Consider the following 18,012-nt stretch of genomic DNA (forward strand, 5'->3'; position numbering starts at 1 on the left):
ATATATACACACATATATAATATATATATGTATGCATATGTGTGTGTCTGTATGATTGCTTCAGGAAGGTATCTCACTAGTTAAAAGAGGTGAATGAGTGGAGCACAATATGAAAGTCTTCATACCATGTCGTCTGTCGAGTGTTGGGAACCAACCTGTTCCCTGCACATTTTTACTGAGCCTTGCTAGGATAAACATAGGGACTATGTAGGATGTACTAGGGAATGGTAGATGAATTATTCAGAAAATTACCAAGAAGAGCAGGAGGCTCTTTGTGTTTTCACATATAGAAATCAGGACTGGATGGTGTTCTGCAAGATCTATGTTAGCCAAGCACAAACTACTAGACTTAATACAGGGAAATAGCTGGGTGAGATATTTGGACCCTGGTCCAGTTAGTGACATCATTACTGTCTTCAGCCAGCGTGGTCGCCTTTTCTGGGGCTTAAAAGGAAAGCTAGACTCTTGTGCAGGCACTGCCTTTGCAAAATCCTTACCCGTTGGTTCAGAAAAAGATGCAAGAAACTTCAAAACGCCTAATTTCCCTGGTGGAAAACAAAATGCAAGTCTCATGTAGCTGCGAGAGCGATTTCTTCCCAAGCTAGTGCCTGATTCTTCATTTCTAGGCAAAGATTTTTATTTTTCCATTATCATGACTTTTCTGACAATTGGCAAAGAAAATGCCTAACGGCGTCTCAACAAATAACATTGTTCCTGATTAACTCTGAACACGTTTACTGCAAAACAGGAGCAGAGTGTTCTGGGTTAGCCTGGTCCATGCTATGCAGGGGGAAGGCACTTCTCTTTGGAGCAAGAGTCCCTACATGTTGTTAATTAGGAGCAACTCCTGTTTAGACAAGTCCCCAAGAAAATTGTTCTGGCACGCACGCATGCAAATACAGATTGTCTTTATTTGTTGTAAGCATGAATAAGAGCCATAGATACAAATTTGTAAATATTAAAGGGTTGCATATGCCTGTTACAGTTTACAGACAATTGCTCAAACACTTTAGTTCTCACGTTGTTTTCTGCAGGTAGGGGACACTGTGGCCCCAAGTGCCAAATCCGGCAGGTAATCTTGAATAATATATGGAGTGACATACGGATGATGTACTGGTGCACACAACATTGTTTTCTGGTGTTAAGCTATTAAGTTGTAGAAAGAGGGACAACTTTTCAAAGGCTTGTTGAATCAAGGTGTCCCCCAATCACCCCTTGTTGTTTGCCCTCTCTCTTCTCCCCCTTCTCCCTTCAAACCGGTCAGGGTTTGTCGGTGAGCTAAGCAGCTCTTGAGAAGAACTTCTTCTAGCGAGAGGGGCTGGTGTCAGGTTAGATCTTTTGCAGTCATCATGCAGACTTGCTGTCGAAAAGTGCTTAAAGGGAAAACATGAAGGTCTTGCGGTGAGAAACCTGTTTCCCAATGCCAAGGGATAAAGAATTTACCACTTCACTTGAGCTTTGGTTCCAGTGTATGGTTGCATTCACTGCTACATTTTTTTCCTTTTTATCCCATTTGATTTGGCTCCTGATAAATATTTCTGAACATGGACACATTTTTAGAATTCCTGCCGAAACTTTTGATTTGCATACTGCAATATATGCTCAATAACTTCACCTGAGGCTTTTGTATTTGTAGTTTACACTAGGTACCATTTCAATTTACTGAGCTACTTCTCCTGCATACAGTTTGATTTTTAGCAGGTTTGTAGAGGTGAGGGAGCCCTCACAGAGAGAACAACATACACCACCAGGGAGACAATCTGAATTGCCTTTCTCTTCTTTATTCCATAAATTAGCCTGGACATAATTCAGTATGGATAAAATTTCTATAGACTGCAGAGAAAGTTCCCGCTTCCATTTGGAAATTGTGGATAAATTTGGTTTTTCAGGTTTCTTGACGCTTACGTGGTCATGCTCTGTTTGACTTAATGATTTCGTAACCTCTTAGCAAATTTGGATCCACTTTGGCAAGCGGGTGGAGATAATTAAGATAATGAAATTTCTATGAGTTTTACAAATATAGGCAAAAAGGTATATAGAGAGACCCTATAAATGCTCTGAGTGAGGAAAAAGGTTGTAGTGGGAACCTGCGTTTTTTACAGACAACTTGAAATATTTATAAGCCTACCAACTGCAGGAAAGCCTTCAGTCAGAATTTAAGACATAAATGCGCATTTCTGGGGCTCTTGGCTACTGGCTTGTTTGTGGAATGCCAGACCAGTCCTGGCACACTCCTACGTGATGTTTGGACAAAGAATTTCTTAGAAGTCGGTTTACCACTTGTATCAGATGAACTCCATCCATTTAGACTTACACTGATGACTGAAAGCTGGGTCGAGCCATCTGCATATGTATTATACGCTCTTTTCATATTTTTGTTCTTGCAGATTATTGTGCAACAGAAAACTGGTTAAACATTAACAGAACCTGGAATATATTTTAAATGTAAAGCTCAGTCAGACATACTGATAACTGCATGTTCTATAATTAAAACTGTGTAGGCTTTTCTTTCTAAGTACGGCAACAGCTGTTAGAGCACATCTGGAAAATATGCTTTAAGCAAAGGTATTTTAGCCCAGAGAATTTCACAACGCATGGGATATTTACTAGCACTTCTTTCCAGAATACTAATCTGATTTATCAGTATTTTTAATATAAAAGTCTTCATTTTTTCATGATGTTTGCAAAGCTGGTTTTGAATTCATATCACAGATTGGCCATTCCAGTGTAGTTCAAGGCTAAATGCTGCAAAACAAAAACATTGCTTTGCTACTATTTTTAGGTAGAGGCCTACGTAAGCCTTGTCTAATGCCCCAATAATATTTTCTTCACTGATTTCAGCCAAATATTTTCCCTTTCTTTGATTCTAAAGAGAAACGATTGTTTCGTACTGGAATCACATTGAAAGGAAAATTGGTTGGACTCCTGCTCTGTGCTACTTGAGGCTCATGTTAACACCCTTCCGCACTATCATCCTCTCTAGAAAAGAGAGATAGTTGTACCCTCTACAATTATTATAACATTATTCAGAACTTCTTTGAAGTCAGTGAGAGTGGCCCCTTGGAAATGAATGGCAATATTTCTGTTTGTGATAGGAGCCCAAGCGTTGTGGTTTCTATGCTTTCTTCAGAACTGTTGTATAGACATGGCGCTACAAAAACAGAATTATTAAAATTATTAATTAAAATGGAAACAAGAAAGCAGAAAACTTTAAACAACTTTGAAAAACCTCTATCCATTAATTTATTGATAATGTTATTCATTTTGTTTATTTGGAAAAAAATGACTAAAAATAAAGATGCAGAACCTCAGAACCTTTACTAACAAGGTAATACTCTAATCAGGATCTTGCATTCTGACCCAAGCATCTCAAAACCAGCCAACCAACTTGCTTTCAAGATGATGAGGGAGATTTTGCAAATAGATAGCATTTACCAACAGTTCTCTAAGTGAGAAATCAGTTCTCCTTTGGAGTAGGAGGCAACTTTTTTATGCTAGATAACATTGTGTTGGAACGGCTTTGTGCCTGAATTTTAAATCATAAATGCTATGCTTGTTGTGCAGCTGGAGGCAAAATGCAGTTACCCAACTAAGGAAGAAACTACAGCTAAAGGAATGAATGAGATGATTAAAAAAAAAAAAATCTACGGCAGTGATATCACAAAATAAAAGAGTAACATGGAACGTATTAGTGGTAATGTGGAAAAATTAATTCCAAATTATTGACAGTTTAATTGACCTACAGGAAGTATTTTAATGGGCTTAGTATGCTGTGCTGTTCTTCATTTTTTAATCTTTTCCAGTGGGCAGAAAACCAGTTTTTCCAAGTACAGGGTTTAAAGTTGTAACAAATGGTTGCTGCGGTTTGGTGGTCAGGCGCCAGCGCTGGACGTGTGACCGAGTCTCTTCCTCTTCCACCCAACACCTGCAAAGCCCCTCCTGCGAGCAGGGCTTGGGTGCCTCTGCTCCACGCTTGTCCCAACCTTGCTAAGTTACAGAGGCTCTTTGCAAATAACATTCACAAGGTGATTTGACCCCCCAGGCTCCGACTGCATGAAGAAAAGGTCATTAAAGATCGGCGGCACCACCTCAAGACATACCCGAACTGCTTCGTTGCCAAAGAGCTGATCGACTGGCTGATTGACCATAAAGAGGCCTCCGACCGAGAGACGGCAATTAAACTGGTGCAGAAATTATTGGATCACAGCATTATCCACCACGGTAAGTGTAGTACCAGCTGCTAAAAAGTTCTAAGCTAAATTTTATTGACTGCTGTGAAACAAAGGGAAATCCCACTCCTGCTCTTCAACCAAGTATAGGACAGGTAGGATCCTTTCCCTGCCAGAAAGGGAGCATCTCCCTTGAACCGTGCTGCTCCGCAAGGTCTCCTGTGTCCCGAGGGACACGGAGAGGCTGAAGAGGTGTGGAGTGACCTTCCCCATGCCAGCACGGGGGGGAAGTTACTGGCGTCTATGCTGCTGCTTCCCTGCCTCCAGAGCAGCCCCAGCTGGATCCCGTCCCCTCTCTCCCTGCTGCCTTCACCTCCCTGCTCCCCAGAGCACAGTTTTCCAGCTGAAAAACCCATCTGAAAAATCAGCCAGCAAAAGAAGACCATTTTTCTCACGTGGATTAGTTCTCTGGCCCTGTCCCTCACACCAGCTGCACAAACATTAGTGCTGGTACAGCTGCAAGAAAGTTAGTGGTCCGACTGTGCCCTGATTAATTTTCTCCTAAACTTGTTGTCTATTTGAGATTTGTTCCTTTCAGCTTCTTGAATAACAATTTACGCTGATGAAAAGGAGACTTCCAATTCAGTGGTAGCATTTAGTTGCCTTTTGGTGCACAAAAAGGCTAGGAGGCACCCAAACAAAGAAGATCCAAGGCCTTGATTTCAAGCGTATAGTATTACCCATTTCAGAAAGGCAAAATGTACCATTTGTTTCTTTTTTAAGAGAAAACAGAGCAACTGCGAACAGATGAATATTGACTTCATGCAGGGGTCACTGTATGTGCAGCAATACTGCTGCTATCTGCAATACATTAACAACACCTTAATTAAAGGAAGAAATGCACATATTGAATGAGTGCCACTTCTACAGCTTCTGCTCAGCTATTAAATTAAAATTCTGTGTTGTTATGGAAACTGGGACTCACGGTAGATAGTTAAAGAATAAAGTAATTATAGGGTATTCAAATGTGAATACTTAATCCTCTATTGAGAAAATGTCAGTGAAGAGTTGCGTGGATGCCTGAGTGACTTAATTTAATTGAGCAATAGATGTTCTATTGCTGAATGCTTGTTTAAAGCTTTAACAACTTTCAAATGTTTTCTACCTCAGGATCCAATTGCACACTGTAACTTCCATAAAAATTTTCTCCATATATGTGCGTGTATATTACACATAGAGCAGGTGTTCCGTAAAAAAAATCATGTATTGCACTCAAATTTAATAAATCTGATTGCAAAGTGAGCTAGGGCAAATTCAGAGAGGTTCAATCAGGTTCTGCAGGATGCTCAGAGCATCCTTTTAACTCCCGTGTCAAGTGAAAGGGGTACCAGTTCCTGCTCCTCTGGTGCAGAAGGTGAGCCCGCATATATGGGCTGACAACTCTGCTAGGAGCAGCTTGGTTGGGATATCTTTCCCATTAATTTATGCCCTTGCTGGAGCTCTGTTCTGTGTTTACAGGAGCCCATCCTCAGCTGCTCTCTTATAAACCTTATTTAGCATTTTGCATGTGCTCCTATTGTACCTACCATTTGCTAGCTAGCATGGCAGAGCAATTGAGACAATTTTAAGAGGGCAGAAGGCTTTGATTTGGACTGTTTCTGCAGCGAGTATCAAGTTTCTTACAGCATCACTCAACTGATACAAGTAACTTTAAGAAGTTTGCCAATCCTTAAATTATTGGGTGTTCTACACTGGTGGCCTTTTAGACAAACAAGCTAGCAGACTGTTTTCATCAAAAGGTTTTCCGGGTATATAGCAGATGGATGCTTTTTTGTTCTTTATGTTCGCAGTAATACTTACAAAACTGATGAACGCCTATCCCCCTCACCCAGAGATTTGGTTACCTATCTGAAAGTTATCTCCAGCCTTTCATCAGTTATTAGAACTGAATAAAGTTGTATGCTCAGAAATACAGGGGGTTAGGCTCTATACGTGCTTGCTTTGAAGTTCATCAGTGATACGTGCTAAATGGATCCTCAACTCCTTCAACATCCCTATGAAAACTTTTTCTATTTTACCTTTCAGTCTGTGATGAGCATAAGGAATTCAAGGATGTCAAACTGTTCTACCGCTTCAGAAAAGATGATGGGACGTTTCCACTGGACAATGAGGTGAAGGTCTTCATGAGAGGACAAAGACTGTATGAAAAGTATGTTGCATTCAGTATCCATAATGTGTTGCTAATAGTACCACAGGAGGCAAATAATACTTGTTAATCTATTTTTGAATGGTCAGAGTCTTTCAAATCATGCAGGAATGGATCTGGGTAATCCTGTGACTGTATTTGGCAACCCTTCTCTCTCTCTCCCATTTCCCTTCCGCTTTTCTACCATGTTCATTTGTAGCATTTTGTTTAAAAGCAAATTGCATTTTCTTATATGTATGTTCTGGGTTGTAAATACATCCTACCCAAAGTAAATTTAAGCCCTTGAACTCTATTCTGTAAAAATAATTACTAATGGATGATTTGTCATGTAAAATTGTAGTCACAAGACCTAAACCTTTAGTACATCAACATGTACTGAACAAGTGGCTACATACCTGTTGAGACTCCGTATCTTCACCAGGAGGTATGATTTTAAATAATAGGTGAAATTCATCTTCAGTGTTCCAGCCTGCAAAGCTTTTACATCAGAAAGGTTATATTAAATGTAGTTTCAAAAAAATCCCAGCCAAGAACATCTAAGTAAGATTTGAAACAGATGATTATGCTGAGATACTGAATATCCCACTGGATTACTTCCGTCAAATAAGTAGGCAGCTTAACCATACTTCCCAATCTATAATTAATGACATTTTTATTCAGGATGTAGAGATTGTCACGCGGTACTTTCAAGCAGAGTGAATAAAATGCATGTTGGCGTATGCTACAAACTAATGCAAAAGTTGTGATATGTTATTTACCAAAAAGCTTGAAGTATTGCTCCAGACTGAATCCCACCCACTCTCCTGCTTGGTTAGAGCAGAAGCATGCAGCAGCCGGGAGGGGTGCTGTGTCTTCTGGCTGGAGTAATTTTGTTTCCCTCTTAGAATAAAGCACTCAGGACAATCCCAAGTTTAAAAGCTGATGATAAATACTGTTTTCAAGGTTAGAAGGCTCTGAAGGTCAATTTGGTGAAAGAGCAATTAAACTGAAATGTAAACCAATAATTGTAAATGCCACTCCTTTTGTTGCACCCATCATATAAAATTCCCTGAGACTCAGTGACTGTGACTATTTCAAGTGAAAAAAAAAAATGTATAAGACACAAGAAACTACACCACTGGAAAAAATCCTTCATTGGGTGCACTGGGACAGATGAATTGAGTCACTCAACTCCAAAATCTCCTGTGCCTTACTAAGCACAGCATTCGCTCCTTTAGACTCTGCAAGCCTGTCTCATACTATGAAAAGCCTATCCGTGTGTCTACAGTAGCAAACCTTTTTTTCTATTTGTTTTCTGTATTTCTATTTCTGTTCTTCTGTGAGCAAAATCATTTTTTGTTGGTGAGGCTGATAACAGTCCTCTGCATGAAAGGAGCCATGGTGGGAAGAACTCTGTTCTGCCAGTGTCTGCTTCCATCCCCATTTCTCTGTGTGAAGAACTATCTCCAAACCAATGTCTAGTGTCCAGTTTGTCCAACACTATACTAGCAGAAAAATGTTCATAACAGTATAGATTGTTCCCATCTTGGAAAAGGAGTTAATGCCAAAAGCAGCACCTGTATCTAAATATAACTGCATCCTCATGAGGTGGTTGCTCCTACGCAGCATACCTAAAGAGTTCAGAAACTTTTAAAACCAGCCCTGAGTGCTAAATATAGTATAGATTAAAAATACATGGCATTTCAAAACCAATCTGTGACAGTCAAAACTACTCAAAATTCTCCATGGATCATTGGAAATATTTCATATTCATGGGAGATAAGAATGCATACCTGGGCTATCTGGGCTTCACTTTGTTTATTGTAGCAAATCCAGTGTGCAGAGCATTGGGGTTTCATTAGGTCCCTTGTCCATGCACCATGTTATTAGCGACACCTGCACAGTTTCATTGGATGCATTTTAAACTCAAAATCTAATACTGAAAGTAAGACTACTACAGAAAGGGTTCTGCAATGAAATGTGTGTATGTGTAATATATCTGTTGTATCAGTTTGCTTATAATGTTGAGAAAGAAAATATTAATTCAGTGGAATTAAAATAGTTATTAAATGGCAACAACTGGAGAAAAGTATTCATGTATAGATGTGAAGTTACTTACCAGTATATTCAACTCGTTTATCAAAATGCCTGTAGGCCTAATTTCAAGAGAAATGTAACTATGCCAAAGGAAATCTATCTGAATCCAACATATTTTTAAAATCTGTGTCTAATTTTGTAGATGTTGCTGATCTTCACTAGGCTTTGCTAGTTTGAGATAGACATTATAATACTATTTCCTGCTCTTCTGCACCCACTGCATTAGGGCTGGAGTACCATTATATTCAGAAGCCAGCGTAGTTTGTGCTTGCCAAAAATTGCAGACGTGTTATCCAACATCAGTCCATTGGTACCCTCAGATTGGGTGAATGGGCTCATTGCTCAATGGGTAAAATGAGTAAAATGCTTTAGGAGGATCAGCAGGTTGTTGCATGGGCAGAGGAATGGACGCTTTAGGCAGGTTCCCTGCATTCAGACAGCTGTTTCGGGTAAATGCCCTGTGCTCTGTTCTGGGATGCGGCAACATTAGGTCCCCATGGTGAGGAGCTCCCTTTCCCTCTCTTCCTTCTGTGTGACCATAAAGCTTCTTGCACCCTGGATTCTCCTTTCTTGTGGCGTTACCTCCTTCACCTACTGTGGACGTCTTCGGTGGCCGTGCTTGTGCCATTAGAAGATATAAAATCAGTCTCTGATTGTATTCTCTCTTCATTTGCACTGAAAATCATAAATCAGCTCAAATTCCCTGCACATCATTACAAACTTTGGTAATCCTTTCTGTGAACATGTTTTGAGTTTCAAGTTTATAGCTAGAGATGAAACCTACTGGTTTTCCTACAGCTTTGTCTGAAAATTGTTGAATAGTTTATTAGGTCCAAAGATGGTATCAGTTTTCATACTCTACAGGACTGACCAAATAGATCGAATGAGATAAACATGTTTGCTGTTCAACAAAACCCTCCCTGCAAATCTTAAATAAATCCAGCACAGACCTTTCATAGCTTTAAAAAAAAAAATCAAGTTGTGCAGGCATCCTATTTTTATAATGTTTGCAATTCTCAGTATGTTTTGGTCAGGCACAGAGGACTGTTTTGTTTCTGGTGCAGTTGGGTTTAGGAGCTATAAGTCATCTCATGATGTTGACTTCAACCGAGATTTTTCAACCAGATTTCACAGTGAAAGAAGTGCAGATTTATGGTTTTAATTTCAGGAAATCATTTTGAGACTGCATTCTTTGAATCACTTTCATTTTAACTCATCAGTGGTTAATTCAAATTTATCCCCTGGTGCAGTTATTTAGATAAAACAAGGTTAAAATTTTCTTTTGAAAAGGGTTTGAATTTCCGTGTTTGGCTAAATACATTCTCTTAATGCAGGATAACACCAGTTTTAGCAAATAATGTGTTTTGACATGAATGGCCTCATGTTTTTTTGAAACAAGAAGAAATGGAAAAGATAGAGGCAGTTTCCGATTCTGGCTAATGAAAGGCCAGGTTTTTGGCTGATGTGAATTGGTACAGCTTTGTTGACAGCCGTGAGTTACAGTGATTTACTTCAGTTAGCAATGTAAGTCTATGTATTGCTGTTTCTGGGTTTGTTAAACTGTCAATTTGTCGTGTCTGTTTGTTCACAAGTCCAAATCCTTCGCAGTGCTATTCTGGGCACACGCAGAAGGGTGTGAAATGTCAAGCTGAGTGTTTTTCCACTTGATATTTTTCCAGATTTCTTTTGTGTCTCTGTAAAAATCTAATGATTAGCATCGCTTTTTCAAGGACCTCTCTATCTGTGACTTCAATGAGCTGGTCAACTAATTATAGACTCATAAAAAAACAATTAACACAATCCTAAGGATTTTTTACTTGGTGCCTGCAGAGCCTGGGCAACCAATTCCGGGTAACCATGCAGCAGATGGTATGAAAAGACACGAGCTTTGGGTTTGCTTTTTTTTCTGGGGGGAAAAAAGCCTGGTGACTGAGACACATTTAAAGATGGTCACTTGGAGCTCTGTCTGTATTAGATGTGGTTGGTGTGGGACAAAATGTTGCCTTGCATGCAGATGCTTGTAAAGCAAAATACGAAAAAGAACAAAGTCTTTGCAAGAGTTCTGGAATCAATACCTTGTCCCCTGTGGCACATACTCTTTCTTTGGGCCTCATCCCTGACTTCAGCTAATTTTGACTTTCTTAGTTCTTACTCATCTCAGAGGTGCTGGCAATGACGCACCAACATCTAAACGAGCAGTTCATTGTATCTGCCACTGACATACAGCTGTGGTTGAGCCGCCTCTGCCTGGTTTGATGGTCTGCTGCCTGGTGGTCAGATCCAGTCAGTTCAGGCTTCTGGTTAGCTCTCGTTAAAGTCAAGGGAATGAATCTTTCAGGTGAAATAACAGGGGCTGGATCCTGCCAAACCTCTTAATTGTAATTTCAAATGAAACTTCTCTCTGTGTTCTTATGGCACAGATTTTTCTGATGCCTCCCAAAGGAGGTGAAGTTATATTCCATGAACTCTGGACATGCTAGCAGTTTAAGAAGGAGATGGCCCATGTATGGATTTACATGAAATTCAGATTCTGGATCAGAAGGGCAAAGATTAAGCACTTCCAGAATATTCCTGTTGTAGTTCAGTTGTGCCCTTAATTTCAAAATAGTTGGTGAAGGGAGGGGACTTATTAGTCTTACATGGAAAAAATAACCATGACATTCTTGAACTCTTATTCTGAAAGTCTTACTACTAGTCCTATTATTAGCCTATAATAAATAAAATAATTATGAAGAAAAATGAAATGAGTAAATAAGGAGGCTATGGTGCTCAGTCTCCCAATAAAACAAAAAAAAACGGGATTCTGTATTAAAAAGGAACGATTCTCATTTCTTCTTTCAAACTGTCTTCTCTTTCAAACTGTCAACCTTACTTTCGCTTTAGCAAAATACTGAGGCTTTTTTTTTCTTTTTTGTTTAATACTGTGTCATTTGCATAGGTTACTTGAATGGAGAAGAATTTTATTAGTATCTTTGTGCTAGGTCCATGCCAATTGCTAGGAGATTTAGAGACACCTCAGGATGTTCCTCTGAACTCTGGTGTTACACGGAGCCAGCTGGGGCACAGAGACTCTGACACTCAGATGTTAAAATGTATTCAGGTGCGTAACTCACCGATTGCAGCTGCATCACTAAGTGTTGGACGCTAAATATTTATCAACCACCCAGACCACAGAACTACCTTTTTTTATTCCTCTTGAATTTTTCTGCAGCTGTTTTAGAGCTTAGGGGGAGATTTTCAAAACCATCTAAGTGACTTCGGGGCATAGTCCTGCTACCTGTAAAAATTAATTAGGAATTTTTGAAAACATTAGTCACAATCTGGTGCTTTTAGGCTAATTTTGTTTCCAAGTTGGTTATACAGTAACTTTTAGAGAAGCTAAAGAACTAAATAGGGGAAGTGTGAAACTGGAAAACCCTCTTTTCTTTTAGGGAAAAAACAAGAAAGCATTAACTTCAAACAGGGATAAAAAGCCTAAATTTCTTGACTAAGCAGTTATAATTCACATCCTAAGTTTAGATTGATAGCTTGAGGAAAGATTTAGTAAGTCAGTGAAAGGTTCACATATGTTTGCTTAATATCAGTGAGATTTGCCAGAATAGATCTGGAGTTGCTTTTCTGAAGAACCATTTTCCCTACCAATTTTTTCGCCCCGTACCAGGCTGATGAGTTCTGAAAATACTCTTCTGCAAGCCAGGGAAGAGGAAGGAGTCAAGTACGAACGGACCTTCGTGGCATCGGAGTTCATTGACTGGCTGATCCAGGAAGGAGAGGCCACGACGCGGACTGAAGCAGAGCAGCTCGGCCGCAGACTTTTGGAGCACGGGATTATACAGCATGGTGAGAAATTTATTGCCAGGTAGCAAAAGCTACACTTTTTGTAGCACTTTCTTCAGCTCAAATCATGTGGAGGGGCTCTTGTCTTCTTGGTCATAATGTGTCCAAGTTCTAAATAATTCAGACAGGAGTCTGGGTAACTTTATTTAATAAAAGGGTGACTTTTTCAAAAGCTTGTTGTATTAGTTCTGAAAATTCTGCCTCAAATGCAGAATACAGCTAGAATTTGGGATTGTATAATAACAACATACGGGTATGGATGAAAATCAATGCTCCCACACTTGTGGTAATTAACTTGTAGAACTTGCTATCAGCGATATGTATAATTGAGGTAAATAGCTTTGTAAGGATCAAGTAGGGATTAGAGCCATAAATAAGCTAAATTCTCTATGTAGAATAAAAATGACAGGTTCTGTATATCTTCCTGTTTGAGGACAGGAGCAGAGCACAGTTTGATGCCAGAAAAAAAGCTTTCCCTCTTGGTCATGTTGCAGAGTCATTCTAGTATGTTTGGGCAAGAAAATGGGTATCGCTTTCAGCTGAAGTGTTATTATATTTGTCCTGATGGTGTAACTTCTTTGAGGCAGGAATCGAATATTTCTTCATGGTCCAGCACAATGTGTCTGGCAGATGCACCTTCACCAAGGAGCTCCCTCTGTTAAGGGTGGAGGAGACAGAGATTTCTCTCCATACTGCCCCGAGGGCGAAGACGTGAACACCCCTGGCACTAAAACCCATTTTGTATGTTGTCATCATCTACTCTTAGTGCAAGTTGCCTTTCTGTGAGCAGGCGTTTTCCACCATAAACGCGTTGCAGTGCCTCTGAGAGTGATGAAGGGGTGCCAGGAGATGACAGAACAAGCTGGCAGAAGCTCTTAGCTACATTGCTTAGATTATACAGTGCACAACGGGAAAGTAACCAGATCCTGGTGATCCGAATGTTGTCACATCAACACTAATTCTGACAGAGAACGAACAATTCACGATATTAACAGGTTGTTAATATACAAGGTGCTAGATTGACTAGGTTGCTTGTTGCTTTGTAAGAAAACCTAGCTTTAAGGAATGGAGAAAAATGGGGGTGTTGTGACCTGCACAGTTCCTTCGTGGTTGTAATGCTCACATTATCTTTAGCTTCCAATTACTAGGAGCTACTTCTGAATGTTTACAGTAATCAGCTTCCAGTTCTATAATTACCCCTGTGCTTCCTATGATTTATAGGGTGCCAACTGCTTGGAGCTTGACAGACAGGGAAGGTATGCCACCCCTCCTCTTTAGAGCAGCAATGATTTCATTCCTATTTTTACCCAAGAATTCTCTGTGTATTATATACAAGGTAAACTTTCCTTAAAAAAATGAAAAAAAAAAAAAAAAAGACAGAAGTGAGATTTACACTGCTATTGATGTTTTTGCAGAGGAAATAAAGTCAGGACTTGACATTGGGTGCAAAGCTGGATTTACTTTGCTATTGAAATCTTTGCAGAGCTAAGAAAGTCAGGATGTGGCTTTTATTGCAGATCAACTGTTGTTTCATTAACTAAGGCAAATGCTCAGCAGTGCACCTTGGCAGGGAAATAGTTTTGCCCCCGTCAAGCCGGGTTTCTGGGGGTATTCCTGAGCGGCACTGGCCCTGCTCACCTTTATGGATTGCCCTGGCCAGTTTTGCAGATTTATTCCTTGCCCATCCTCTTCTAGCAGGCAAGAGCACATGCAAAGCGCCATGTTAGAAAGAGATTTGAAACTCATGAAATGACTGCAAACGGGGTGCTGGGAATTGGTTGATTGCTGAGGAAGTGGCCTTCTCACTACAAGGTACCGTCATCTTCCTCACTCAGCTTTTATCAGGGCAAAGGTAACTCAGTGGGGATTTCACACTGACTTGATGGGGGTGATGGAAGTAAAATAAAACTGAATTATGTCCTTGAGATTTATCGTTACAAGTGGATACGCTTTGTGCATGCTCCTAAACAGGAGATTTCATTCTCCTCTGGATTTCACTGAAACAATTTGTCTAGGTAGGGTTAGGAATACCGATAAAAGTACTAGCAGAATTAACACAGAGCTGGTGTGGGGTTCACCTTAGTAAGTGGATACAATCTGTGCATTTTGAAGGTTTATGTAATGCTGGTTTCCTCTAAGAAGGGAGCTCGAAATGAGAACTCCCAGTACAGAATTGGGGATATAAATTGCGAAATGGCAGGAGTGGTGTTCTCTTTTTTTCCCCATCTCACTGAATTCTAGGGCCAATTACCAAAAAAAACCACAAAACACCACGGTATTTTTCTATCTCTTAGTACAGTAAATTCATTTCACCATACTATACTCCCTTTGTTTTGTATCTCATCAGCAGTACCAAAATGTTACTTGACACTAATTGGCATCTTTGTTGGCAGAACAAGCAGAAAGACTCTCAACTACACAGAAGTGGAGAATAAAACATTTTCCTGCCCTAAAGGCAATCTTTTGCTAGCTGTATTGTTTGATATCCATAATATGGAATAAAATAAAGCTTGCTGCACTATTCTCGCGAAGTATTTATTACCTTGCCTAATGCAATGAAGAGTAATAGAAATAGTTGGCATCAAGTTGCCCATCTCAGTAGTAATTTTCCAGCCGGAACTGAATTGTGCAATTTATTTTTACTGATACTGACTTTCACTTCGATTACTTGGCAAAGCTCTATTCTGCAGCTGAGGCACTGTATTCAAAACAGCTTCCTGTCACATTTATCTTCACTTTAATTGGTCAGACGCAAACCAGGTTTCACACAGGAAACAAACACTGATGCTAATTTTAAAAAGGAAAACAGTGGTTTAAGAGGAATTTTATAAATGCTGTAAAAACATCAAATGTTTCAGTTCAAAAATAATCTTCCTGATTTCTTTGGGCATATATAACTATACATATTTCCCCTGCCACACATGAAAATGATGAAACGTGCTTAAGTGCTGAATTGCTTCCTTCCAAAATCCCACTGGCGCATACAAATCGTAACCCACAAACCACCGTTTTCACCAGTAGGACCCAGATGTCCTTTCCTATGGACTGGTACCCCCAGGTACTATGGAATAAAAGAAGTACGGGTAGCAGGGTGTTATGCACTGTACATTTCTTGAAGGCTTGTATTGGCAGTGTAATTGCTGGTAGTTATTCTGCATTTGTGAACACTGACGGTCTTCGCCAGAATATAGGAATAAAGATTTTGCGAAGAATTACAAACACGGTGATGCACATTCAATAAGGGCAGGAACAAAAGGTGCACGTTTCTCAGCTGTAGAAAAGCCCATTTCTAGGAGGTGAGGTATGTAGAGCTTTGTAATATTAATAGATAAGACTTTCCTCCAGGAGACTGGATCTTTCCTAGTTCTTCTTCATATGGAAATGGTGAGACAGATTAGTTACTGTGGTCAAAATTCACGTGCAGCAAGAGAAGAAGGAAGTTCTCTGCCAGCTCCAGGGTAGATCAGACCAAAGCGAGGATGGGCTGGGGGGCAGGCAGAGGAGAGCGTGAACATCCACACACAGTCACAGCCCTTGCTCGGTCTGGAAAACAGAGATACTGAGATGTCCAAGGAGGAGAGAGGGTATCCACAGAGCTCTTTGTGGCATCATCTTTTGGCTCATACTTGGTTATGGCGCTTGCTGCAGCACTAGCCCTGCACCTGCAGCCCCAGCAGCAGAGCACCACTGGAGTGACAGGATAAGTCCTCCTGTCCTTCTCCGAGGACTCTTTGGGTACGGAAGCTGGGGGGATGGAGAAACATCTGCCTGCCTTGCAGAAAGGTTTAAGGTCTGGAATCTCAAGTGATAATTACTTATCTATTACTTATTTATTACATTTTAAAATCTGGTTAATACCGTTAAGAGAAACCTATGCCTTCTTAGGATAACACCTGCGCTTTGCGAGATGAATATTTGCATTTCCTCTGTGGCAGCGACCAAACCATAGCACATTTAGAAATACTTTTCAATACGTTGTGCAGTGTAAACACGTAGCGATTGCCCTGTACTGCAGACAGTACGGCGTGTGCCGCTCTCCCGATCGAGCCTGCAAGAAGTCGAGGTCTGAGCAGCGGCGCTCACCTTGCCGTGCCAGATCACATTCTCTCTCTTTTGCTGTTGCTTTTTTTCCAAGCTGCTGCTTACCTTCAAGTGCATGCGCTTGGTGTTATTTCCTCTCTGACACACAGGATCTGACATCCTTCCAGCACCTTCCCCAGGCAGCGACCATGGCACGGTTCAGCCCGACGCGGTTTGCATGGCTCTCCGCTCTGCTCTAGGGGGGCGGGAAGCAGATTCCCAACCTTAGACCAGCAAAGAAACACACGTGATGGGTTTTGGAAAGGCCATAGACTTCGCTTTCCTGAATGAGTGAGGGGTGGAAAAATCTCTTCTGGAGATGACTGGCTAGCAGGTATCTTCTGTGAAACATTTTAGCAGTGCTAAATTTACTATTTTATGATAGTAAATATGTGGTAAGATGTCTTAGGCATGATATAGATGTCTTCTGTCCCCAACCCCTTTTGAATATCTTTCAGCTTTAAAAAGTTTTATTGAGTTAAGTGCACTTGGCCAGACGTGGTGCATTCAAGGCATGCACGTGTTCTGCTCGCTTAGCACAGAAGCAGGTGCTTACTACCTCTTAAGAGTTAATGTTTTATCAGCAAAACTCCACTGTGCAAATTACTTTCAGAGATGAAAACAAGCATTTTGTAATGACTTAGTGAGAACAGTAAATATTGACATATGCTATCTCCCTGTCTCTGCAGAAAAGTCTTAAAACATATATTTAATTTTCCATATTCTTTGCAAGGACTCTGTACCTTTATACAACAAAATTTCCTTTAACAAGATGATCACTACATTTAGTTTTAAACGTCAAGGTACATGATGCAGTGTGTTATAATTGTGGAAGTAGATTAAATTTCTAACAAAGTATTACTTCTTTTGCTTTTGTTGAAAAGCTTTCCCTCTCTCATCTAAAATTTCTGTAAAGTGTAAAGTATGTGTTGTTACATTTACTTTAGATGTCCAATTGCTTATGATTAGCTGACATTTCTTACTTTGTAAGTGAAAACTTGCCATATATGTGAAATATACACTTCTTCCTTAATTTGAGATTTCTTTTTGGAACCCCTTTTCTTGGAAATATTGACCGCAGGTAGCAATTTATAAGTGCCATTGAACCATGCCGTAAGTCTTTGACTTAAATGGTCATAGGCTTTCTCCTCCAAAATTAACACATAGATTTTTTATATAATTTTTCTAGTTGATCTAACACCTGGATCACATCAGCTGTTGGATATATCCAAGCATTCATTGTGTATACTCCATGCTAAAAATTATAAAACATCACATTTTTACAGATGATGCCTTGATTTATCTCAGTAAAACGCAAACCTTCAGTTAGTCTTTGAAGTCCTGCAACACAACTTTGTTTTTATTATAAGCCCGGTTCCCCCTGAGAGGATGCCACGCAGAGGCACTCAGTTGTTTATTTGCGTGGCAGTTCTTCCCCGGCAGTTCCCATACATAGGGACAGTAACCTCACCCACAGTAATTCAACTGCTTATGCTAAATCTGGAGACCACTTTGCATATTTTTCATGATTTTGCCCTGGTAGGAAAGTCAGAGAATAAGAACTTCGTATGTAATTGTGTAATCTTCCAGCTCCTATTTTATCGCCTTCTCATTGTGCTCTTCTTGCAGTTGACTTTATCTAAA

The 18,012-nt window shown here is 40.1% G+C and overlaps 1 protein-coding gene across 1 annotated transcript in view; it reads left to right on the plus strand.

The window, feature by feature from the left end:
• Positions 1-1,034: 1,034 nt before the first annotated feature.
• LOC104081652 (DEP domain-containing mTOR-interacting protein) overlaps positions 1,035-18,012 on the plus strand; it is a gene marked incomplete at its 5' end in the record, with an annotated part of 49,170 nt that continues 32,192 nt past the window's right edge. Inside the window, 4 exons of the mRNA XM_009584486.1 lie at positions 1,035-1,072; positions 4,043-4,221; positions 6,255-6,378; positions 12,113-12,291. Of these exons, the coding sequence (XP_009582781.1) occupies positions 1,035-1,072; positions 4,043-4,221; positions 6,255-6,378; positions 12,113-12,291 (520 nt within the window). The remainder of the gene's footprint in view (positions 1,073-4,042; positions 4,222-6,254; positions 6,379-12,112; positions 12,292-18,012) is intronic.

Source organism: Fulmarus glacialis, unplaced genomic scaffold (assembly GCF_000690835.1).
Source record: "Fulmarus glacialis isolate BGI_N327 unplaced genomic scaffold, ASM69083v1 scaffold4849, whole genome shotgun sequence".
Classification (NCBI taxonomy): domain Eukaryota; kingdom Metazoa; phylum Chordata; class Aves; order Procellariiformes; family Procellariidae; genus Fulmarus; species Fulmarus glacialis.